Raw genomic sequence first — 24,511 nt, 5'->3', positions numbered from 1 at the left:
CTTTCAACGGATGGAATCGATCAAATCCGACCTTGGCCTTCTAAGAACGTTTGAACAAGTTCTACTGCAAATGCATCAATATAAACTCTGGGCCCCATCTGGTGGTACAGTCATCAACTCGTACGACCTCACAACATGCTCGTCATAGACTCAAGCCCCGAATGGAACGTGCCCCCATACGTAGGACTGCCTATCCTGCTATGGTAATATATAAGTCACTGAAAGCCGAGCCCACTAGTGGTACAGGCAGGCCTTGACCGACAGCGGTTGTTGTTCAGAAGAAGAAGAAGAAGAAGAAACTCTGGATGTTCAATGCTCCCGAAAACTAAAACTGCTGTTCCCCAAGTGTCCTTAAATTGCTAGGAAACTCTTCCCAACGCTTTCAAACAGCAAACGAAATGAGGGAATAGAGCACTTGCCTAGAATATGACATATTATTAAGACTTCTTTCTGTTTGCAAAATAAATTAACCATGATGGATGGAATCTTCTTCTTCTTTGGCACAACATCCACTAGTGAAGTGAGCTTGGCTTATTGTTAGCATAGCAGGATACGTCCTACGTATGAGGGCACGGTCTATTCGGGACTTGAACCCATGACGGGCATGTTGATACGTCGTACGAGTTGACGACTGCACCACCAGACTGGCCCGATGAATGCAATATGAACATGAATATAGGGGTATGATTAGTGATCTTGCTTGAGAACGTTGAGCTATAAATTTAGCCATATCTAGCTATTGGCGAAGTGGTCCAGTTAAACAACTATTATATTTATTATCTCTTTATTTATTATCTCAGTTTTGGTGCATCATAGATGGTTTGAACTACCCTCTGTCTGAAAAGATGAAGGAAAAGATAGTAATTAGTAAGCATATAAGCCAACTGAAGTATTACTAGAAATCGTTGTTCAAAACGGAAATTATGAAAACGTGAGCCAACATTATTCAGGCAGAAAGCAGGATTCAAGAGCTTACAAAGAAGTAAATCAAATAATGTGTTAGTTGTTTACTAAAATATGAATGTATTGTATTGTTATCAAAGCGTTTCCGGTGATCTTACTGGTTAGTATGTGCAGATAGTTTAAAGTGCCCCACTTCTGAATGAGCTAAGCTTTACTTATTTCGTTTCCCATAACAAACTATGCTGAATCTATACAATATCACTACTTGTTCGGTTCGCTCGACATCTTAGATGATATCTCACTCAAGGACACGTCGTTCATGTTTCCCAATTTGTCGATCGTCATTCTTCGTTTCAGGATTTCAGGTCAAACAGATATCAGCCTACAGCACTTCGAAGCTTTTGTGTGTGTTAGATAAAAATGCTGTTATATCGTTTCCAACGCACACTTCTCGCCAAAGCAAAGTTGGATGACGCTACCGCTAGTATCTCGAATGGTAGGGATCAACCAGAAATAAGTAGTAAGCTACGCACATATTACAGGCGGACAAATCGCAGAAATCAAGAGTATTTCCCCCTACAAAATGTCACACATACAGTGGTGCGCAAAATAGTACGACACTCCTTTGTAATGTTTGTAATTAAGAAAAGCAATATGGTATTCTCTGTTATCTCTTGTGTTAGTAGACTTCAAATACAAAGAAAATTTATAAGTGGAGGTAAAGTAATCTTATTTTATTCGTTTCAAAACATTAAACAAAACACTATGCTGGAGGGACGATCTGGTTGGGAATCGATTCGGAGCAGAGCGGCTTTGCAAAGTTCTTTTCATGTTATTCATGTTCTTTTCTATCCGTTGCTCAGCCAATTGCTCAGGATTTTAAAACAATAATACACAATTTTGACGCATCAAATTGATGAAATTTACACACAAACTAACAGTAAACAATTTGCAACGAAAGAGTACAAATAGAGAGTTAGTCAAAGAGAAATATTCCTTGAGACTATTATTCGCGAATACTGCTACTGTTTATATCCGCAAATAGAAGCTGCATACATAACGCCATGAAATGAAATTCACATCGCAACAATGCGGCACTCCCGATCCGAACACAACTGTATCTAGCATCAAAAAGGCTGGAAAGGCTTTCCGCACTAACACATCCAACAGAATAGCGCGCGCGCTCGATTTATTGCCATTGAACCGAACGTCTCTAGCCACATTTTTATGCATTTCATTGTCTTCCATTCTCACGCTTCATGATATGATAGAAACGAGTTGAAACAGAGCAAGATAGACAGCGCTTTTTAAAAAATCAAGAGATGCTTTTGCCAAAAACTCTAAAATTAGCTAAGGACAACATCTTTTTGGCGTTTTCTGCAAAAAGCCGCGTGTATATAAAACGCCTGAGTCCTGTTTCCTTCACCAGTCAAGTTCGATTGTTGTTACGAACAGGCCACTGGAAGGAAGTCTGCCAGAGACATTCTGACAAGTGTGTACTAGTAGTGTGTGACCAGTATCGTCGTCTCCCATAGGCCAAAACCTTTGAAATGCGCTTCTTTGTGGTGAGTGGGACATTGAAAATATTAAATTTGTGTCAATTCAACTATGATCCGCTGAGTATCGCGTCACCATTCAACAAGTGCTCTGTTGTAGAGCATCATCAATCAATCGTATTTACGTCGTTAGCCAAAAGCCTAGCCATTCTGGAAATACAACCAATTAACAATCAACTATTTTCTGAATGATTGCTGCAACATCTCCAGCATTCTGTGGTCAATTCTAATCTCTCACTATCTTTTCTGAATGCCTAATTTCCAGGTTCTAGCCGCCTTTCTGGCCGTGGCATCGGCTGATATAGGGATCAAGCTGCGCCAGGGAGCAGCGGCCGGTAGCAGTAGCTACGCCGGTAGCCAAAGCGCTGTGAGCATCGATTACTCACCCGTCGTCTTCGAAGACACGATCGTCGGTGGAGGTGCATCCGGTGCCAGTGCTGGCTCATACGGTGGAGCCGGCTCGTACGGCGGCGCTTCCTCCGGAGCGTCCAGCAATGCCTACGCAGGCGCTGCCAGCGGTGCACAGTACAACCAGGCGGGACTTTTTGGCGGTGCTGGTGCATCTGCCGGTTCGTCTGCATCGGCCGGCTCATTCGGTGGGGCCGGTTCATTCGCAGGATCTAACGCCGACAGCTTCGCTACCGGCAGCTCGTCCGGAGCTTCCGCCAGCGCTTCCAGCTCGGCCAATGCTGGAGTCAACATCATCACTTTGCCAACGGAGATCAAGAAGCACTTCTACTATCACGTAGCGCAGGACGATGCGATTGCTGAAACCGAAACCAAAACCCTCACCATCACGCCCCGCCAGCACTACAAGGTCATCTTCATCAAGGCCCCGTCTGCCAGCGCCAACGCCGGTGCATCGTCCAAGGCAGCCAGCAAAATAGATGAGAAGACGATCGTCTACGTGCTCGTCAACAAGCCGGCCAAGGCAAATGCCACTAGTGAGGCCGAGGCAAGCTCGTTCTCCTCTGGTAAGCCGGAGGTATACTTCGTCAAGTACCAGGGTGCTCAGGCTACCTCTAGCTCAATCTCTAATTCGCAATCGGGTGGATCGATTGCCATCAGCAATGCCAATGCTGGCGCTGGTGCAAATGCTATTTCTGGTGCTGGAGCCAATGCTATCTCTGGCGCTGGAGCCAATGCTATCTCTGGCGCTGGTGCCAATGCTTACTCTGGCGCTGGTGCCAATGCTTACTCTGGCGCTGGTGCCAATGCTTACTCTGGCGCTGGTGCTGGATCCCGTGGTGCCGGTATCATCACTGGTGCAAATTCACTCGCTAATGCTGGTGCATTGGCCGGAAACAGCGGATACAACTCTGTCGGAGCTTCTGCCCAAGCTGCTGCCCGATCCACGGCCGGAGGACTGGCATTTGCGCCCTAGTATGGCCCGCACACAGGAAGAAAGGCGATTCCAAAGCGTCTGTGTTCAGCCTCAACGGCTGGAACGATGCAGCATTACTCAAGGAAATCGAACAGTCACATTGAAAAACCGAACAAGTACGAATCGCACAGATTTGGCTCAAACCAGAAATAATGAGTCGAGCTGACGGCTTCGTGATGTACCTTTCGAGTAGAGCTTTTCCCTCTACACGTATTCCTTTGCCTCTTCCTCTTAGTCACCGTGATCAGGACTTTTCCTCTCCCTTTGTACATTAAACGTAAGCAACGTAAGATAGGTTTATTTTTCCCTTGAGCGTCGTCGAACGATCTGGACGTGGGTGACAGTAACGATCTAGTGGAATGGAGTTTTGTGTGTACGTATAGTGAGAAGAAGCCAGCAATTGTATCATAATAAAAGCGTATCCACACACACGCGCACAGACAAAATGATTTATTTTCTAGATATTCCAAGATGTTTGATGACAACCGTTGATGGCCAAACAAAGTACAAACGAAATGAAAAGATTGAAGTAATCATCGCTTGTTAAAATGCAATTCCAATCATTTGCACACACTGCAGCGTATGAGAACGTCATACTCATTTTATGATTCGTTACAGTTTCGCCTTTTAGATACATAAGGGTCTCTTTTTAAAATCTTCGACATATGTCTGTCTCCCTCTCAAGAACTGTCGACGGGGCGTTACTGTTTGCGAAATATGTGCCAGAAATTTCCAGTTCGTACGTGGGGCATTAGATCCAGCTAATCTGACAAATGCAATGATAGATAAATCCAGCTGATGAAATGAACATCATTATCTCACAATTCAGATGTCGTCTGCAATATCATCTATTGACAGCTTCTGGACGATAACCAGTCTAAATATATACGGATTCTTTCGGATAAACCTGCAAACTTATAGTTAGTGTAATGTTACTAGTACGCTGTATCAATTGGTAATTATCAAGCAAGACAAAACCTCAAAACGCGAATTACGTGGTCATGTCGGAGTATACAGCCTACAAAGACTTAATAATACCACACAAGTACATGTAGTGTAGCTACAACAGACTCTGAAATGAGTTTATCGAAGTCAAACCAAGGTTACCAAGGTCAATCGTTTTGTTAGAATCGGAGTACCTGACATATTGAGGATTGATCTTAATAAATGAAATATCATCAAATCTCTTTTGTTTCTGCAAAATTCTGCCATGGGCTGATACTGGTTGACTGAGCATTTTCGGCCACGTTAATTATGTAGTAACAACATTTCATGCATAATACGAACATACTTTCGTCTTTAACTTCTACCCCAATTTCAACAAACCTATCAAATAACTCTAGGATCGATCAACGTTTCCCAAAAATCGGTAACAATATGTTTATATAATTTGGATCTTTCCTCCGGCAAGTTTGCCATTCACTGGTTTCCTGTCCAGCCCTTTCAACGGATGGAATCGATCAAATCCGTCCTTGGCCTTCTAAGAACGTTTGAACAAGTTCTACTGCAAATGCATCAATATAAACTCTGGGCCCCATCTGGTGGTACAGTCATCAACTCGTACGACCTCACAACATGCTCGTCATAGACTCAAGCCCCGAATGGAACGTGCCCCCATACGTAGGACTGCCTATCCTGCTATGGTAATATATAAGTCACTGAAAGCCGAGCCCACTAGTGATACAGGCAGGCCTTGACCGACAGCGGTTGTTGTTCAGAAGAAGAAGAAGAAGAAGAAACTCTGGATGTTCAATGCTCCCGAAAACTAAAACTGCTGTTCCCCAAGTGTCCTTAAATTGCTAGGAAACTCTTCCCAACGCTTTCAAACATCAAACGAAATGAGGGAATAGAGCACTTGCCTAGAATATGACATATTATTAAGACTTCTTTCTGTTTGCAAAATAAATTAACCATGATGGATGGAATCTTCTTCTTCTTTGGCACAACATCCACTAGTGAAGTGAGCTTGGCTTATTGTTAGCATAGCAGGATACGTCCTACGTATGAGGGCACGGTCTATTCGGGACTTGAACCCATGGCGGGCATGTTGATACGTCGTACGAGTTGACGACTGCACCACCAGACTGGCCCGATGAATGCAATATGAACATGAATATAGGGGTATGATTAGTGATCTTGCTTGAGAACGTTGAGCTATAAATTTAGCCATATCTAGCTATTGGCGAAGTGGTCCAGTTAAACAACTATTATATTTATTATCTCTTTATTTATTATCTCAGTTTTGGTGCATCATAGATGGTTTGAACTACACTCTGTCTGAAAAGATGAAGGAAAAGATAGTAATTAGTAAGCATATAAGCCAACTGAAGTATTACTAGAAATCGTTGTTCAAAACGGAAATTATGAAAACGTGAGCCAACATTATTCAGGCAGAAAGCAGGATTCAAGAGCTTACAAAGAAGTAAATCAAATAATGTGTTAGTTGTTTACTAAAATATGAATGTATTGTATTGTTATCAAAGCGTTTCCGGTGATCTTACTGGTTAGTATGTGCAGATAGTTTAAAGTGCCCCACTTCTGAATGAGCTAAGCTTTACTTATTTCGTTTCCCATAACAAACTATGCTGAATCTATACAATATCACTACTTGTTCGGTTCGCTCGACATCTTAGATGATACAGTAACGGACAGAAAGATAGGACCCTTTTTTTTCAACGCACCGTGCACTTGTTTTGCCACGTTACTTGTGTTTGTGTGTATGTGTACGTGTGTGTGTATGTGTGTGTGTGTGTGTGTGTGTGTGTGTGTGTGAGTGTGTGTGTGTGTGTGTGTGTGTGTGTGTGTGTGTGTGTGTGTGTGTGTGTGTGTGTGTGTGTGTGTGTCTGTGTGTCTGTGTGTGTGTGTACGTGTGTGTGCGCGAGTGCGCGGGTTTTTGTCTGAAGAAACGTAGCTGGACATGGTTTCATATTGCGTTGAAAACATTTTGATTATGTGTGCGTGCGTGCGATCATACTTGGATAAAAGCTAAAGTTTGCATTGATAGCAGCGAATGTTCTTCGGACGAGAACGCAGGTGTGCTGTTTCATGAATGTGATTGCGACAGCGGTGCGAAATGAAAACGCGCACAATAGCAATGAACTCGGCATTCCCTCACAGGTGTTTCGCCAGTGTACGCCATTGAAAGGCCTGCGTGCATCTCTTCGTTGAACGTTGTGTGCGCATGGGAAACTTTGTGTGTGCATTGAGCAAGCGCGCAGGTGTTCTTTTCAATGGGCGTTTTGTTTCATGAGCGCGGCAGTATTCTGTTCGGTTTTGAATGGGTAGATGCTCACTCGCTTACTCATAGATAGTTTTTATCCATACGCTTTTTTGCTGCTCGACAACGATGTGATGCATCGCGTTTAAAAGCAGAACGCAGGCAGTGCACGGCATCAGTCGTGTACAAGTTTTTAACCAGTGTGTTCTTGACGGTCTAAGCAAGCAATTTTTATTACAATGGGTCGCGGTAAACATTGTACCGATTATCAGCGCCATATCATTAAGCGAATGGCGGCTGCTGGCATTAAGCGCAGAACGATCGAGTTCGTGATGGAACGATCGCGCACCTTTGTGGCAAACGCGCTTCGGACAACCGAAACGCGCAAGTCACCCGGACGTCCTCGGAAGACCACGGCGGAGGAAGACCGTAAGATCGTAAACATATCGAAGAAACATCCGTTTAGCTCGGCACCAGAGATCCGAGGCAGACTGAAATTGGCGGTGACGCCGAGAACAGTTCAGCGAAGATTGGTCAGTGCCGGGCTACTCGCGCGAGTGCCAGTCAAAGTGCCCAATTTAACACCTGCGCATAAAAACGCACGGGTGTTATTTGCAATTGAGCACATGTTCTTCGATGAGGAGGATTGGCGCAGGGTTTTGTGGTCAGACGAGTCGAAATTCAATCGACAGGGGTCGGACGGACGCAGGTTGGTTCGGCGCCCTGTTAATTGTGCTCTTGATCCGAAGTACTGCTTCAAAACTTTCAAGCATGGCGGTGGTAGTCTCATGGTGTGGGGATGCTTCTCCTACTATGGGATGGGTCCGTTGGTTCGAATCCACGGTAATTTAAATCGGTTTGGGTATCGAGACATTCTTGATACTCATTTGCTATCACATGCTAGGGAAAACCTTCCTCGGTCTTGGATGTTTATGCAAGACAACGATTCTAAGCATACTTCCGGGACCGTCCAAACTTGGCTTGCTGACAACAATGTCAAAACAATGAAGTGGCCTGCCCTTAGCCCGGATCTCAATCTCATTGAGAACCTCTGGGCAATATTCAAGAAGAGGCTGGGTAAAAACATACCGGAAGATCTGGATCAGCTCTTCGATCACATGCAAGAGGTGTGGAAAAACATTCCACCTGAAACGATCCAGAATCTGGTGATGTCGATGCGTCAACGCATGATAAATGTCATCGTGGGCGACGGCAATAAGATCAAGAACTGAGCTTATTGCATTTTTGAATAGGGATCACTGCTCGCGAGGGCGGTGGTCCTGCTAATTACAACAAAAACCTAACCCAAAACACAAAAAAACTACTAACAAATCTATCCGAAACGACATACTTGTGAAACAAACACACACACCAATACACATTCAAACATTCATACACACACAAACATACAAACACACACACACACACACACACACATACATGCACACACACACATACACATACACACAAACACAAACACATACAAACCACACATAAACTTGGCCCAACGGGTGCATGGTGCGTTAAAAAACCAATGCCCTATCTTTCTGTCCGATACTGTATCTCACTCAAGGACACGTCGTTCATGTTTCCCAATTTGTCGATCGTCATTCTTCGTTTCAGGATTTCAGGTCAAACAGATATCAGCCTACAGCACTTCGAAGCTTTTGTGTGTGTTAGATAAAAATGCTGTTATATCGTTTCCAACGCACACTTCTCGCCAAAGCAAAGTTGGATGACGCTACCGCTAGTATCTCGAATGGTGGGGATCAACCAGAAATAAGTAGCAAGCTACGCACATATTACAGGCGGACAAATCGCAGAAATCAAGAGTATTTCCCCCTACAAAATGTCACACATACAGTGGTGCGCAAAATAGTACGACACTCCTTTGTAATGTTTGTAATTAAGAAAAGCAATATGGTATTCTCTGTTATCTCTTGTGTTAGTAGACTTCAAATACAAAGAAAATTTATAAGTGGAGGTAAAGTAATCTTATTTTATTCGTTTCAAAACATTAAACAAAACACTATGCTGGAGGGACGATCTGGTTGGGAATCGATTCGGAGCAGAGCGGCTTTGCAAAGTTCTTTTCATGTTATTCATGTTCTTTTCTATCCGTTGCTCAGCCAATTGCTCAGGATTTTAAAACAATAATACACAATTTTGACGCATCAAATTGATGAAATTTACACACAAACTAACAGTAAACAATTTGCAACGAAAGAGTACAAATAGAGAGTTAGTCAAAGAGAAATATTCCTTGAGACTATTATTCGCGAATACTGCTACTGTTTATATACGCAAATAGAAGCTGCATACATAACGCCATGAAATGAAATTCATATCGCAACAATGCGGCACTCCCGATCCGAACACAACTGTATCTACCTGCAAAAAGGCTGGAAAGGTTTTCCGCACTAACACATCCAAAAGAATAGCGCGCGCGCTCGATTTATTGCCATTGAACCGAACGTCTCTAGCCACATTTTTATGCATTTCATTGTCTTCCATTCTCGCATTTCATGATATGGTAGAAACGAGTTAAAACAGAGCAAGATAGACAGCGCTTTTTAAAAAAGCAAGAGATGCTTTTGCCAAAAACTCTAAAATTAGCTAAGGACAACATCTTTTTGGCGTTTTCTGCAAAAAGCCGCGTGTATATAAAACGCCTGAGTCCTGTTTCCTTCACCAGTCAAGTTCGATTGTTGTTACGAACAGGCCACTGGAAGGAAGTCTGCCCAAGACATTCTGACAAGTGTCTACTAATAGTGCGTGTCCCGTATCATCAGCCCGCAACAACGCCGAAAACCATTGCAATGCGCTTCTTTGTGGTGAGTGGGACATGAAAAATATTAAATTTGTGTCAATTCAACTATGATCTGCCGAGTATCGCGTCACCATTCAACAAGTGCTCTGTTGTAGAGCATCATCAATCAATCGTGTTTACGTCGTTAGCCAAAAGCTTGACCCTTCTGAAAACACAACCAATGACGAATCATCTAATTTCTGGATGATTAGAACAGATCATATCCCATGCACTCTCGTGTCATTTCTAATGTGTAATTTCACTTTGTGCCTGATTCCTAGGTTGCAACCGCCTTTCTGGTCGTCGCGTCGGCCAATTTCGGGCTCGGTCAAAACGTAGTGAGCATCGATTACTCACCCGCCGTCTTCGAAGACACGATCGTCGGTGGAGGTGCATCCGGTGCCAGTGCCCGTTCGTACGGTGGAGCCGGCTCGTACGGCGGCGCTTCCTCCGGAGCGTCCAGCAATGCCTACGCAGGCGCTGCCAGCGGTGCACAGTACAACCAGGCGGGACTTTTTGGCGGTGCTGGTGCATCTGCCGGTTCGTCTGCATCGGCCGGCTCATTCGGTGGGGCCGGTTCATTCGCAGGATCTAACGCCGACAGCTTCGCTACCGGCAGCTCGTCCGGAGCTTCCGCCAGCGCTTCCAGCTCGGCCAATGCTGGAGTCAACATCATCACTTTGCCAACGGAGATCAAGAAGCACTTCTACTATCACGTAGCGCAGGACGATGCGATTGCTGAAACCGAAACCAAAACCCTCACCATCACGCCCCGCCAGCACTACAAGGTCATCTTCATCAAGGCCCCGTCTGCCAGCGCCAACGCCGGTGCATCGTCCAAGGCAGCCAGCAAAATAGATGAGAAGACGATCGTCTACGTGCTCGTCAACAAGCCGGCCAAGGCAAATGCCACTAGTGAGGCCGAGGCAAGCTCGTTCTCCTCTGGTAAGCCGGAGGTATACTTCGTCAAGTACCAGGGTGCTCAGGCTACCTCTAGCTCAAGCTCTAATTCGCAATCGGGTGGATCGATTGCCATCAGCAATGCCAATGCTGGCGCTGGTGCCAATGCTATCTCTGGCGCTGGTGCCAATGCTTACTCTGGCGCTGGTGCCAATGCTTACTCTGGCGCTGGTGCTGGATCCCGTGGTGCCGGTATCATCACTGGTGCAAATTCACTCGCTAATGCTGGTGCATTGGCCGGAAACAGCGGATACAACTCTGTCGGAGCTTCTGCCCAAGCTGCTGCCCGATCCACGGCCGGAGGACTGGCATTTGCGCCCTAGTATGGCCCGCACACAGGAAGAAAGGCGATTCCAAAGCGTCTGTGTTCAGCCTCAACGGCTGGAACGATGCAGCATTACTCAAGGAAATCGAACAGTCACATTGAAAAACCGAACAAGTACGAATCGCACAGATTTGGCTCAAACCAGAAATAATGAGTCGAGCTGACGGCTTCGTGATGTAACTAGTACCTTTCGAGTAGAGCTTTTCCCTCTACACGTATTCCTTTGCCTCTTCCTCTTAGTCACCGTGATCAGGACTTTTCCTCTCCCTTTGTACATTAAACGTAAGCAACGTAAGATAGGTTTATTTTTCCCTTGAGCGTCGTCGAACGATCTGGACGTGGGTGACAGTAACGATCTAGTAGAATGGAGTTTTGTGTGTACGTATAGTGAGAAGAAGCCAGCAATTGTATCATAATAAAAGCGTATCCACACACACGCGCACAGACAAAATGATTTATTTTCTAGATATTCCAAGATGTTTGATGACAACCGTTGATGGCCAAACAAAGTACAAACGAAATGAAAAGATTGAAGTAATCATCGCTTGTTAAAATGCAATTCCAATCATTTGCACACACTACAGCGTATGAGAACGTCATACTAATTTTATAATTCGTTACAGTTTCGCCTTTTAGATACATAAGGGTCTCTTTTTAAAATCTTCGACATATGTCTGTCTCCCTCTCAAGAACTGTCGACGGGGCGTTACTGTTTGCGAAATATGTGCCAGAAATTTCCAGTTCGTACGTGGGGCATTAGATCCAGCTAACCTGACAAATGCAATGATAGATAAATCCAGCTGATGAAATGAACATCATTATCTCACAATTCAGATGTCGTCTGCAATATCATCTATTGACAGCTTCTGGACGATAACCAGTCTAAATATATACGGATTCTTTCGGATAAACCTGCAAACTTATAGTTAGTGTAATGTTACTAGTACGCTGTATCAATTGGTAATTATCAAGTAAGACAAAACCTCAAAACGCGAATTACGTGGTCATGTCGGAGTATACAGCCTACAAAGACTTAATAATACCACACAAGTACAAGTAGTGTAGCTACAACAGACTCTGAAATGAGTTTATCGAAGTCAAACCAAGGTTACCAAAGTCAATCGTTTTGTTAGAATCGGAGTACCTGACATATTGAGGATTGATCTTAATAAATGAAATATCATCAAATCTCTTTTGTTTCTGCAAAATTCTGCCATGGGCTGATACTGGTTGACTGAGCATTTTCGGCCACGTTTATTATGTAGTAACAACATTTCATGCATAATACGAACATACTTTCGTCTTTAACTTCTACCCCAATTTCAACAAACCTATCAAATAACTCTAGGATCGATCAACGTTTCCCAAAAATCGGTAACAATATGTTTATATAATTTGGATCTTTCCTCCGGCAAGTTTGCCATTCACTGGTTTCCTGGCCAGCGCTTTCAACGGATGGAATCGATCAAATCCGTCCTTGGCCTTCTAAGAACGTTTGAACAAGTTCTACTGCAAATGCATCAATATAAACTCTGGGCCCCATCTGGTGGTACAGTCATCAACTCGTACGACCTCACAACATGCTCGTCATAGACTCAAGCCCCGAATGGAACGTGCCCCCATACGTAGGACTGCCTATCCTGCTATGGTAATATATAAGTCACTGAAAGCCGAGCCCACTAGTGATACAGGCAGGCCTTGACCGACAGCAATTGTTGTGCAGAAGAAGAAGAAGAAGAAGAAGAAACTCTGGATGTTCAATGCTCCCGAAAACTAAAACTGCTGTTCCCCAAGTGTCCTTAAATTGCTAGGAAACTCTTCCCAACGCTTTCAAACAGCAAACGAAATGAGGGAATAGAGCACTTGCCTAGAATATGACATATTATTAAGACTTCTTTCTGTTTGCAAAATAAATTAACCATGATGGATGAAATCTTCTTCTTCTTTGGCACAACATCCACTAGTGAAGTGAGCTTGGCTTATTGTTAGCATAGCAGGATACGTCCTACGTATGAGGGCACGGTCTATTCGGGACTTGAACCCATGACGGGCATGTTGATACGTCGTACGAGTTGACGACTGCACCACCAGACTGGCCCGATGAATGCAATATGAACATGAATATAGGGGTATGATTAGTGATCTTGCTTGAGAACGTTGAGCTATAAATTTAGCCATATCTAGCTATTGGCGAAGTGGTCCAGTTAAACAACTATTATATTTATTATCTCAGTTTTGGTGCATCATAGATGGTTTGAACTACACTCTGTCTGAAAAGATAAAGGAAAAGATAGTAATTAGTAAGCATATAAGCCAACTGAAGTATTACTAGAAATCGTTGTTCAAAACGGAAATTATGAAAACGTGAGCCAACATTATTCAGGCAGAAAGCAGGATTCAAGAGCTTACAAAGAAGTAAATCAAATAATGTGTTAGTTGTTTACTAAAATATGAATGTATTGTATTGTTATCAAAGCGTTTCCGGTGATCTTACTGGTTAGTATGTGCAGATAGTTTAAAGTGCCCCACTTCTGAATGAGCTAAGCTTTACTTATTTCGTTTCCCATAACAAACTATGCTGAATCTATACAATATCACTACTTGTTCGGTTCGCTCGACATCTTAGATGATATCTCACTCAAGGACACGTCGTTCATGTTTCCCAATTTGTCGATCGTCATTCTTCGTTTCAGGATTTCAGGTCAAACAGATATCAGCCTACAGCACTTCGAAGCTTTTGTGTGTGTTAGATAAAAATGCTGTTATATCGTTTCCAACGCACACTTCTCGCCAAAGCAAAGTTGGATGACGCTACCGCTAGTATCTCGAATGGTAGGGATCAACCAGAAATAAGTAGTAAGCTACGCACATATTACAGGCGGACAAATCGCAGAAATCAAGAGTATTTCCCCCTACAAAATGTCACACATACAGTGGTGCGCAAAATAGTACGACACTCCTTTGTAATGTTTGTAATTAAGAAAAGCAATATGGTATTCTCTGTTATCTCTTGTGTTAGTAGACTTCAAATACAAAGAAAATTTATAAGTGGAGGTAAAGTAATCTTATTTTATTCGTTTCAAAACATTAAACAAAACACTATGCTGGAGGGACGATCTGGTTGGGAATCGATTCGGAGCAGCAGCGGCTTTGCAAAGTTCTTTTCATGTTATTCATGTTCTTTTCTATCCGTTGCTCAGCCAATTGCTCAGGATTTTAAAACAATAATACACAATTTTGACGCATCAAATTGATGAAATTTACACACAAACTAACAGTAAACAATTTGCAACGAAAGAGTACAAATAGAGAGTTAGTCAAAGAGAAATATTCCTTGAGACTATTATTCGCGAATACTGCTACTGTTTATATCCGCAAATAGAAGCTGCATACATAACGCCATGAAATGAAATTCACATCGCAACAATGCGGCACTCCCGATCCGAACACAACTGTATCTAGCATCAAAAAGGCTGGAAAGGCTTTCCGCACTAACACATCCAACAGAATAGCGCGCGCGCTCGATTTATTGCCATTGAACCGAACGTCTCTAGCCACATTTTTATGCATTTCATTGTCTTCCATTCTCGCGCTTCATGATATGATAGAAACGAGTTGAAACAGAGCAAGATAGATAGCGCTTTTTAAAAAAAGCAAGAGATGCTTTTGCCAAAAACTCTAAAATTAGCTAAGGACAACATCTTTTTGGCGTTTTCTGCAAAAAGCCGCGTGTATATAAAACGCCTGAGTCCTGTTTCCTTCACCAGTCAAGTTCGATTGTTGTTACGAACAGGCCACTGGAAGGAAGTCTGTCAGAGACATTCTGACAAGTGTGTACTAGTAGTGTGTGACCAGTATCGTCGTCTCCCATAGGCCAAAACCTTTGAAATGCGCTTCTTTGTGGTGAGTAGGACATGAAAAATATTAAATTTGTGTCAATTCAACTATGATCCGCTGAGTATCGCGTCACCATTCAACAAGTGCTCTGTTGTAGAGCATCATCAATCAACCGTGTTTACGTTATTAGCCAAAAGCCTAACCATTCTGGAAATACAACCAATTCACAATCAACTATTTTCCGAATGATTGCCGCAACATCTCCAGCATTCTGTGGTCAATTCTAATCTCTCACTATCTTTTCTGAATGCCTAATTTCCAGGTTCTAGCCGCCTTTCTGGCCGTGGCATCGGCTGATATAGGGATCAAGCTGCGCCAGGGAGCAGCGGCCGGTAGCAGTAGCTACGCCGGTAGCCAAAGCGCAGTGAGCATCGATTACTCACCCGCCGTCTTCGAAGACACGATCGTCGGTGGAGGTGCATCCGGTGCCAGTGCTGGCTCATACGGTGGAGCCGGCTCGTACGGCGGCGCTTCCTCCGGAGCGTCCAGCAATGCCTACGCAGGCGCTGCCAGCGGTGCACAGTACAACCAGGCGGGACTTTTGGCGGTGCTGGTGCATCTGCCGGTTCGTCTGCATCGGCCGGCTCATTCGGTGGGGCCGGTTCATTCGCAGGATCTAACGCCGACAGCTTCGCTACCGGCAGCTCGTCCGGAGCTTCCGCCAGCGCTTCCAGCTCGGCCAATGCTGGAGTCAACATCATCACTTTGCCAACGGAGATCAAGAAGCACTTCTACTATCACGTAGCGCAGGACGATGCGATTGCTGAAACCGAAACCAAAACCCTCACCATCACGCCCCGCCAGCACTACAAGGTCATCTTCATCAAGGCCCCGTCTGCCAGCGCCAACGCCGGTGCATCGTCCAAGGCAGCCAGCAAAATAGATGAGAAGACGATCGTCTACGTGCTCGTCAACAAGCCGGCCAAGGCAAATGCCACTAGTGAGGCCGAGGCAAGCTCGTTCTCCTCTGGTAAGCCGGAGGTATACTTCGTCAAGTACCAGGGTGCTCAGGCTACCTCTAGCTCAAGCTCTAATTCGCAATCGGGTGGATCGATTGCCATCAGCAATGCCAATGCTGGCGCTGGTGCCAATGCTATCTCTGGCGCTGGTGCCAATGCTTACTCTGGCGCTGGTGCCAATGCTTACTCTGGCGCTGGTGCTGGATCCCGTGGTGCCGGTATCATCACTGGTGCAAATTCACTCGCTAATGCTGGTGCATTGGCCGGAAACAGCGGATACAACTCTGTCGGAGCTTCTGCCCAAGCTGCTGCCCGATCCACGGCCGGAGGACTGGCATTTGCGCCCTAGTATGGCCCGCACACAGGAAGAAAGGCGATTCCAAAGCGTCTGTGTTCAGCCTCAACGGCTGGAACGATGCAGCATTACTCAAGGAAATCGAACAGTCACATTGAAAAACCGAACAAGTACGAATCGCACAGATTTGGCTCAAACCAGAAATAATGAGTCGAGCTGACGGCTTCGTGATGTAACTAGTATCTTTCGAGTAGAGCTTTCCCCTCTACACGTATTCCTTTGCCTCTTCCTCTTAGTCACCGTGATCAGGACTTTTCCTCTCCCTTTGTACATTAAACGTAAGCAACGTAAGATAGGTTTATTTTTCCCTTGAGCGTCGTCGAACGATCTGGACGTGGGTGACAGTAACGATCTAGTAGAATGGAGTTTTGTGTGTACGTATAGTGAGAAGAAGCCAGCAATTGTATCATAATAAAAGCGTATCCACACACACGCGCACAGACAAAATGATTTATTTTCTAGATATTCCAAGATGTTTGATGACAGCCGTTGATGGCCAAACAAAGTACAAACGAAATGAAGAGATTGAAGTAATCATCGCTTGTTAAAATGCAATTCCAATCATTTGCACACACTACAGCGTATGAGAACGTCATACTAATTTTATAATTCGTTACAGTTTCGCCTTTTAGATACATAAGGGTCTCTTTTTAAAATCTTCGACATATGTCTGTCTCCCTCTCAAGAACTGTCGACGGGGCGTTACTGTTTGCGTAATATGTGCCAGAAATTTCCAGTTCGTACGTGGGGCATTAGATCCAGCTAACCTGACAAATGCAATGATAGATAAATCCAGCTGATGAAATGAACATCATTATCTCACAATTCAGATGTCGTCTGCAATATCATCTATTGACAGCTTCTGGACGATAACCAGTCTAAATATATACGGATTCTTTCGGATAAACCTGCAAACTTATAGTTAGTGTAATGTTACTAGTACGCTGTATCAATTGGTAATTATCAAGTAAGACAAAACCTCAAAACGCGAATTACGTGGTCATGTCGGAGTATACAGCCTACAAAGACTTAATAATACCACACAAGTACAAGTAGTGTAGCTACAACACACTCTGAAATGAGTTTATCGAAGTCAAACCAAGGTTACCAAAGTCAATCATTTTGTTAGAATCGGAGTACCTGACATATTGAGGATTGATCTTAATAAATGAAATATCATCAAATCTCTTTTGTTTCTGCAAAATTCTGCCATGGGCTGATACTGGTTGACTGAGCATTTTCGGCCACGTTTATTATGTAGTAACAACATTTCATGCATAATACGAACATACTTTCGTCTTTAACTTCTACCCCAATTTCAACAAACCTATCAAATAACTCTAGGATCGATCAACGTTTCCCAAAAATCGGTAACAATATGTTTATATAATTTGGATCTTTCCTCCGGCAAGTTTGCCATTCACTGGTTCCTGGCCAGCGCTTTCAACGGATGGAATCGATCAAATCCGTCCTTGGCCTTCTAAGAACGTTTGAACAAGTTCTACTGCAAATGCATCAATATAAACTCTGGGCCCCATCTGGTGGTACAGTCATCAACTCGTACGACCTCACAACATGCTCGTCATAGACTCAAGCCCCGAATGGAACGTGCCCCCATACGTAGGACTGCCTATCCTGCTATGGTAATATATAAGTCACTGAAAGCCGAGCCCACTAGTGATACAGGCAGGCCTTGACCGACAGCGGTTGTTGTTCAGAAGAAGAAGAAGAAGAAGAAGAAACTCTGGATGTTCAATGCTCCCGAAAACTAAAACTGCTGTTCCCCAAGTGTCCTTAAATTGCTAGGAAACTCTTCCCAACGCTTTCAAACATCAAACGAAATGAGGGAATAGAGCACTTGCCTAGAATATGACATATTATTAAGACTTCTTTCTGTTTGCAAAATAAATTAACCATGATGGATGAAATCTTCTTCTTCTTTGGCACAACATCCACTAGTGAAGTGAGCTTGGCTTATTGTTAGCATAGCAGGATACGTCCTACGTATGAGGGCACGGTCTATTCGGGACTTGAACCCATGGCGGGCATGTTGATACGTCGTACGAGTTGACGACTGCACCACCAGACTGGCCCGATGAATGCAATATGAACATGAATATAGGGGTATGATTAGTGATCTTGCTTGAGAACGTTGAGCTATAAATTTAGCCATATCTAGCTATTGGCGAAGTGGTCTAGTTAAACAACTATATATTTATTATCTCTTTATTTATTATCTCAGTTTTGGTGCATCATAGATGGTTTGAACTACACTCTGTCTGAAAAGATGAAGGAAAAGATAGTAATTAGTAAGCATATAAGCCAACTGAAGTATTACTAGAAATCGTTGTTCAAAACGGAAATTATGAAAACGTGAGCCAACATTATTCAGGCAGAAAGCAGGATTCAAGAGCTTACAAAGAAGTAAATCAAATAATGTGTTAGTTGTTTACTAAAATATGAATGTATTGTATTGTTATCAAAGCGTTTCCGGTGATCTTACTGGTTAGTATGTGCAGATAGTTTAAAGTGCCCCACTTCTGAATGAGCTAAGCTTTACTTATTTCGTTTCCCATAACAAACTATGCTGAATCTATACAATATCACTACTTGTTCGGTTCGCTCGACATCTTAGATGATATCTCACTCAAGGACACGTCGTTCATGTTTCCCAATTTGTCGATCGTCATTCTTCGTTTCAGGATTTCAGGTCAAACAGATATCAGCCTACAGCACTTCGAAGCTTTTGTGTGTGTTACATAAAAATGCTGTTATATCGTTTCCAACGCACACTTCTCGCCAAAGCAAAGTTGGATGACGCTACCGCTAGTATCTCGAATGGTAGGGATCAACCAGAAATAAGTAGTAAGCTACGCACATATTACAGGCGGACAAATCGCAGAAATCAAGAGTATTTCCCCTACAAAATGTCACACATACAGTGGTGCGCAAAATAGTACGACACTCCTTTGTAATGTTTGTAATTAAGAAAAGCAATATGGTATTCTCTGTTATCTCTTGTGTTAGTAGACTTCAAATACAAAGAAAATTTATAAGTGGAGGTAAAGTAATCTTATTTTATTCGTTTCAAAACATTAAACAAAACACTATGCTGGAGGGACGATCTGGTTGGGAATCGATTCGGAGCAGCAGCGGCAGTAGTGTACTACTGGCTAATTTTCTTGCTTTGCAAAGTTCTTTTCATGTTATTCATGTTCTTTTCTATCCGTAAACCTGCTCTTGCTAGGACTCTACAGCAAAAACAGCGCTTTCGCGCGCGTTTACTAACTTAAATTTCCATTATTTTATAGTAACCTTCGTGTTCTTTGATAAGTGTTTTACCTTTGTTTTCAATTTTCTTCTAGCATTTTCGTTCGGATAATGACGCTCACACCTTGCGAATTGCTCTGGATTTTGAAACAATACTATACAATGTTGACGCATCAAATTGATGAAATTTACACACAAACTAACAGTAAACAATTTGCAACGAAAGAGTATAAATAGAGAGTTAGTCAAAGAGAAATAGTCTTTGAGACTATTATTCGCGAATACTGCTACTGTTTATATACGCAAATAGAAGCTGCATACATAACGCCATGAAATGAAATTCATATCGCAACAATGCGGCACTCCCGATCCGAACACAACTGTATCTACCTGCAAAAAGGCTGGAAAGGTTTTCCGCACTAACACATCCAACAGAATAGTGCGCGCGCTCGATTTATTGCCATTGAACCGAACGTCTCTAGCCACATTTTTATGCATTTCATTGTCTTCCATTCTCGCATTTCATGATATGGTAGAAACGAGTTAAAAGAGAGCAAGATAGACAGCGCTTTTTAAAAAATCAAGAGATGCTTTTGCCAAAAACTCTAAATTAGCTAAGGACAACATCTTTTTGCGTTTTCTGCAAAAAGCCGCGTGTATATAAAACGCCTGAGTCCTGTTTCCTTCACCAGTCAAGTTCGATTGTTGTTACGAACAGGCCACTGGAAGGAAGTCTGTCAGAGACATTCTGACAAGTGTGTACTAGTAGTGTGTGACCAGTATCGTCGTCTCCCATAGGCCAAAACCTTTGAAATGCGCTTCTTTGTGGTGAGTAGGACATGAAAAATATTAAATTTGTGTCAATTCAACTATGATCCGCTGAGTATCGCGTCACCATTCAACAAGTGCTCTGTTGTAGAGCATCATCAATCAACCGTGTTTACGTTATTAGCCAAAAGCCTAACCATTCTGGAAATACAACCAATTCACAATCAACTATTTTCCGAATGATTGCCGCAACATCTCCAGCATTCTGTGGTCAATTCTAATCTCTCACTATCTTTTCTGAATGCCTAATTTCCAGGTTCTAGCCGCCTTTCTGGCCGTGGCATCGGCTGATATAGGGATCAAGCTGCGCCAGGGAGCAGCGGCCGGTAGCAGTAGCTACGCCGGTAGCCAAAGCGCAGTGAGCATCGATTACTCACCCGCCGTCTTCGAAGACACGATCGTCGGTGGAGGTGCATCCGGTGCCAGTGCTGGCTCATACGGTGGAGCCGGCTCGTACGGCGGCGCTTCCTCTGGAGCGTCCAGCAATGCCTACGCAGGCGCTGCCAGCGGTGCACAGTACAACCAGGCGGGACTTTTTGGCGGTGCTGGTGCATCTGCCGGTTCGTCTGCATCGGCCGGCTCATTCGGTGGGGCCGGTTCATTCGCAGGATCTAACGCCGACAGCTTCGCTACCGGCAGCTCGTCCGGAGCTTCCGCCAGCGCTTCCAGCTCGGCCAATGCTGGAGTCAACATCATCACTTTGCCAACGGAGATCAAGAAGCACTTCTACTATCACGTAGCGCAGGACGATGCGATTGCTGAAACCGAAACCAAAACCCTCACCATCACGCCCCGCCAGCACTACAAGGTCATCTTCATCAAGGCCCCGTCTGCCAGCGCCAACGCCGGTGCATCGTCCAAGGCAGCCAGCAAAATAGATGAGAAGACGATCGTCTACGTGCTCGTCAACAAGCCGGCCAAGGCAAATGCCACTAGTGAGGCCGAGGCAAGCTCGTTCTCCTCTGGTAAGCCGGAGGTATACTTCGTCAAGTACCAGGGTGCTCAGGCTACCTCTAGCTCAAGCTCTAATTCGCAATCGGGTGGATCGATTGCCATCAGCAATGCCAATGCTGGCGCTGGTGCCAATGCTATCTCTGGCGCTGGTGCCAATGCTTACTCTGGCGCTGGTGCCAATGCTTACTCTGGCGCTGGTGCTGGATCCCGTGGTGCCGGTATCATCACTGGTGCAAATTCACTCGCTAATGCTGGTGCATTGGCCGGAAACAGCGGATACAACTCTGTCGGAGCTTCTGCCCAAGCTGCTGCCCGATCCACGGCCGGAGGACTGGCATTTGCGCCCTAGTATGGCCCGCACACAGGAAGAAAGGCGATTCCAAAGCGTCTGTGTTCAGCCTCAACGGCTGGAACGATGCAGCATTACTCAAGGAAATCGAACAGTCACATTGAAAAACCGAACAAGTACGAATCGCACAGATTTGGCTCAAACCAGAAATAATGAGTCGAGCTGACGGCTTCGTGATGTAACTAGTACCTTTCGAGTAGAGCTTTTCCCTCTACACGTATTCCTTTGCCTCTTCCTCTTAGTCACCGTGATCAGGACTTTTCCTCTCCCTTTGTACATTAAAGGTAAGCAACGTAAGATAGGTTTATTTTTCCCTTGAGCGTCGTCGAACGATCTGGACGTGGGTGACAGTAACGATCTAGTAGAATGGAGTTTTGTGTGTACGTATAGTGAGAAGAAGCCAGCAATTGTATCATAATAAAAGCGTATCCACACACACGCGCACAGACAAAATGATTTATTTTCTAGATATTCCTAGATGTTTGATGACAACCGTTGATGGCCAAACAAAGCCCAAGCGAATTACTAATGAATCATGTCCGTGAACCAGTACCACTTATTCTTCTTCATATTAAGGTATTATTGAGGCTTTCTTCAAGAATTTTTAGTTACGTAACAATTAGTCCTTGCTATCAGAGCCTGCATCAGAGGGTCTGCATGAGAATCAAACCTATCTGGACTTGTAAGAACCCGTAGGTGACCGTTGGGCCACCCAACATGTGTCCTTGTGTTTCTGTCTTTAAGTTTAATCAAATAAACATTTCCAAATTTGGTCAACGACTCAGCAGCTTCTTCTCATCTTTAAATCAACTTATTGGCAGCTCTTCCTCCCTTAAGGACGCCCTCCCTCCCTTACTCAAAATGCATGAAAGACCAAGTGGGGCAAGCAGTCCAGACCAGGAGAAGTCATAGTTTTTGTTTATCCTAGGCCCTGCTTATCCAAGAACTGACAAAAAGATTGTGAATGTTTCCATTGTTTTTAGTTTACATCCTTTCAAGTAATTTAGAAACTTTTTTAATTTTATTGTCTTTTATTGTACAGTTTTCATTTTCATTTAGAACTTGCGTAAACTGAAGATAAATATTTTCTACAATGTTTTAGATTCTTTGAACGTACGCTGCATGTCATCGAGGATGTCTAATCTATTACGGTTTTTGTTTTTGAAACAGTGTTGAAAATCCAGATTCACTCAGATAGGAGTACTGGAATGGCAGCATTAAAAAAACGAGTTCCTGATCGTTCCATACAACTTTGTAAGCACACCTTCTGTAAGAATTGGTAATTGTATAGCTTGATAAGCATATCCTGGATTTTATTGGCAGTTTTGAGGTAGTAAATAATTGGTTTTTCGAATGTTTGTGAAATTTGTAATGAAAATTAGAACCCCCCTCTCCTTCCCTCCACATTTCTCTCTCCTTAGTTGAAAACTGCAGAATAAAAATGTCTTGGAATCTGTTCCTTGAGGCAGTACCGTAGTCAACTCGCACGATTTGTAAACATTTCCATCATGGCTTTGACATGACTTCGGTATACAATTTCAAATAAAGACACAGAGTATACAATTTCAAGGCTATCTCTTTTAACTACGAGGTGAAGGCAAACATAAACCGCTCCCAAACCCATATACTATGACTCAGTGTACGAACTAATCTTCTTCTACTTCTTCTTCTATTTGGAGTAACGTCCTACGCGGACATGCCGGCCTATACAGGCTTTCGGGACTTAATTCATTACCGAACCCCTTACGAGCATGTTATTGAGTCGTTCGGGTTGACGACTGTACCACAGGACCACCCCTACGAACTAATACCGAACCGTCAATTGATCTGTAGGTGATCCAGAAACTATACCAGTTTTGGCTCTTATTTTATACCATTTTCGATGATAAGAGCATATCGGTATACGCCAGTATAGAATCGATGGTTTTGAAAAGTTTTTGATCGCAAACAGAAGGTTATTATCACTTCTTATTCGCTGCACTGGACATTTAGACGACACCTTACTCAAGGATGTCGTTTGTGGTTCCCAATTTGGTCAATCGTCATTCTGCAGGATCGTTAAACGGTTATCAGCCTGCAACAGGTCGTAGTTTTGTGTTTGTGTGTGTTTTTTAGGTGTGATATTAAACTGCTTGAATGTAACTTTTTTGTTACAGCATTTACAAATCAACCCTTCCACATGCCCGGCTTTTGTCAATAGGTGGAGACTCTCGTCATAATGGTGAGCAAAGTGAGGTGATGTGTGACACTACCGCTGGTGTCTCGGTTGGTGGGGATCAATCAGAAATGGGTTGGAAAGCCACGCACAGGTTACAGACGAGTGAAGCCACCGAAATGAAGAAGATTTACAGCAAAGGTAGTGAAACTATAAAATTTAAAAAATCGCACTCACAGGGGTGCACAACAAGTTGCGATGTTAAAACTCCGAAAAACTGTATGCTAAACAGTGATGAAGATTTAGTAAAATTTCATTAAAGCATTCGCTTCAAAACTTCAAATAAAACAGTCATAAGATCAGCTGTACTCTGCGGTTAGCCATCCTGTTCTGATATTTGTGTTAAAATTTAGATCTAAACCTTGGTTTTTTTCAATCTCGATGAACCTCAGCCTCTTATGCAAACCCTTGACCTATATTTAATTATACATAGTACAACACGTTTTAACTCGTTGTGGAAAGAACGACATACTGATTGCACTAACTTGATTCAACAATTCCAGCGACTGAATTTTTAGCCTCAAATAATA

At 43.5% G+C, this 24,511-nt stretch overlaps 4 protein-coding genes across 4 annotated transcripts; all 4 read left to right on the top strand.

Annotated features, from left to right (window-relative positions):
- The first annotated feature begins 2,317 nt into the window (after nt 1-2,317).
- On the top strand, nt 2,318-4,274 carry LOC121592750 (fibroin heavy chain-like). The gene is made up of 2 exons (XM_041914510.1): nt 2,318-2,468; nt 2,725-4,274. Exons 1-2 carry the CDS (start codon nt 2,454-2,456, stop codon nt 3,841-3,843), a joined length of 1,134 nt encoding a protein of 377 aa, XP_041770444.1. The 5' UTR covers nt 2,318-2,453; the 3' UTR covers nt 3,844-4,274.
- A 5,470-nt stretch (nt 4,275-9,744) lies between these two features.
- Nucleotides 9,745-11,590, top strand: LOC121596587 (glycine-rich protein 1-like). Its single transcript, XM_041921657.1, has 2 exons — nt 9,745-9,894; nt 10,151-11,590. The coding sequence occupies exons 1-2, from the start codon at nt 9,880-9,882 to the stop codon at nt 11,150-11,152; spliced, it is 1,017 nt and encodes a 338-aa protein (XP_041777591.1). The 5' UTR covers nt 9,745-9,879; the 3' UTR covers nt 11,153-11,590.
- Nucleotides 11,591-14,911: 3,321 nt separating this feature from the next.
- On the top strand, nt 14,912-16,797 carry LOC121596589 (triple functional domain protein-like). The gene is made up of 2 exons (XM_041921671.1): nt 14,912-15,057; nt 15,314-16,797. Exons 1-2 carry the CDS (start codon nt 15,043-15,045, stop codon nt 15,794-15,796), a joined length of 498 nt encoding a protein of 165 aa, XP_041777605.1. The 5' UTR covers nt 14,912-15,042; the 3' UTR covers nt 15,797-16,797.
- A 3,532-nt stretch (nt 16,798-20,329) lies between these two features.
- Nucleotides 20,330-22,204, top strand: LOC121598256 (fibroin heavy chain-like). The gene is made up of 2 exons (XM_041924829.1): nt 20,330-20,463; nt 20,720-22,204. Exons 1-2 carry the CDS (start codon nt 20,449-20,451, stop codon nt 21,764-21,766), a joined length of 1,062 nt encoding a protein of 353 aa, XP_041780763.1. The 5' UTR covers nt 20,330-20,448; the 3' UTR covers nt 21,767-22,204.
- The last annotated feature ends 2,307 nt before the right edge of the window (nt 22,205-24,511 follow it).

The sequence above is a fragment of the Anopheles merus genome, chromosome X, assembly GCF_017562075.2.
Source record: "Anopheles merus strain MAF chromosome X, AmerM5.1, whole genome shotgun sequence".
Taxonomy (NCBI): Eukaryota; Metazoa; Arthropoda; class Insecta; order Diptera; family Culicidae; genus Anopheles; species Anopheles merus.
This window is presented reverse-complemented; position numbering and strand designations above follow the sequence as displayed.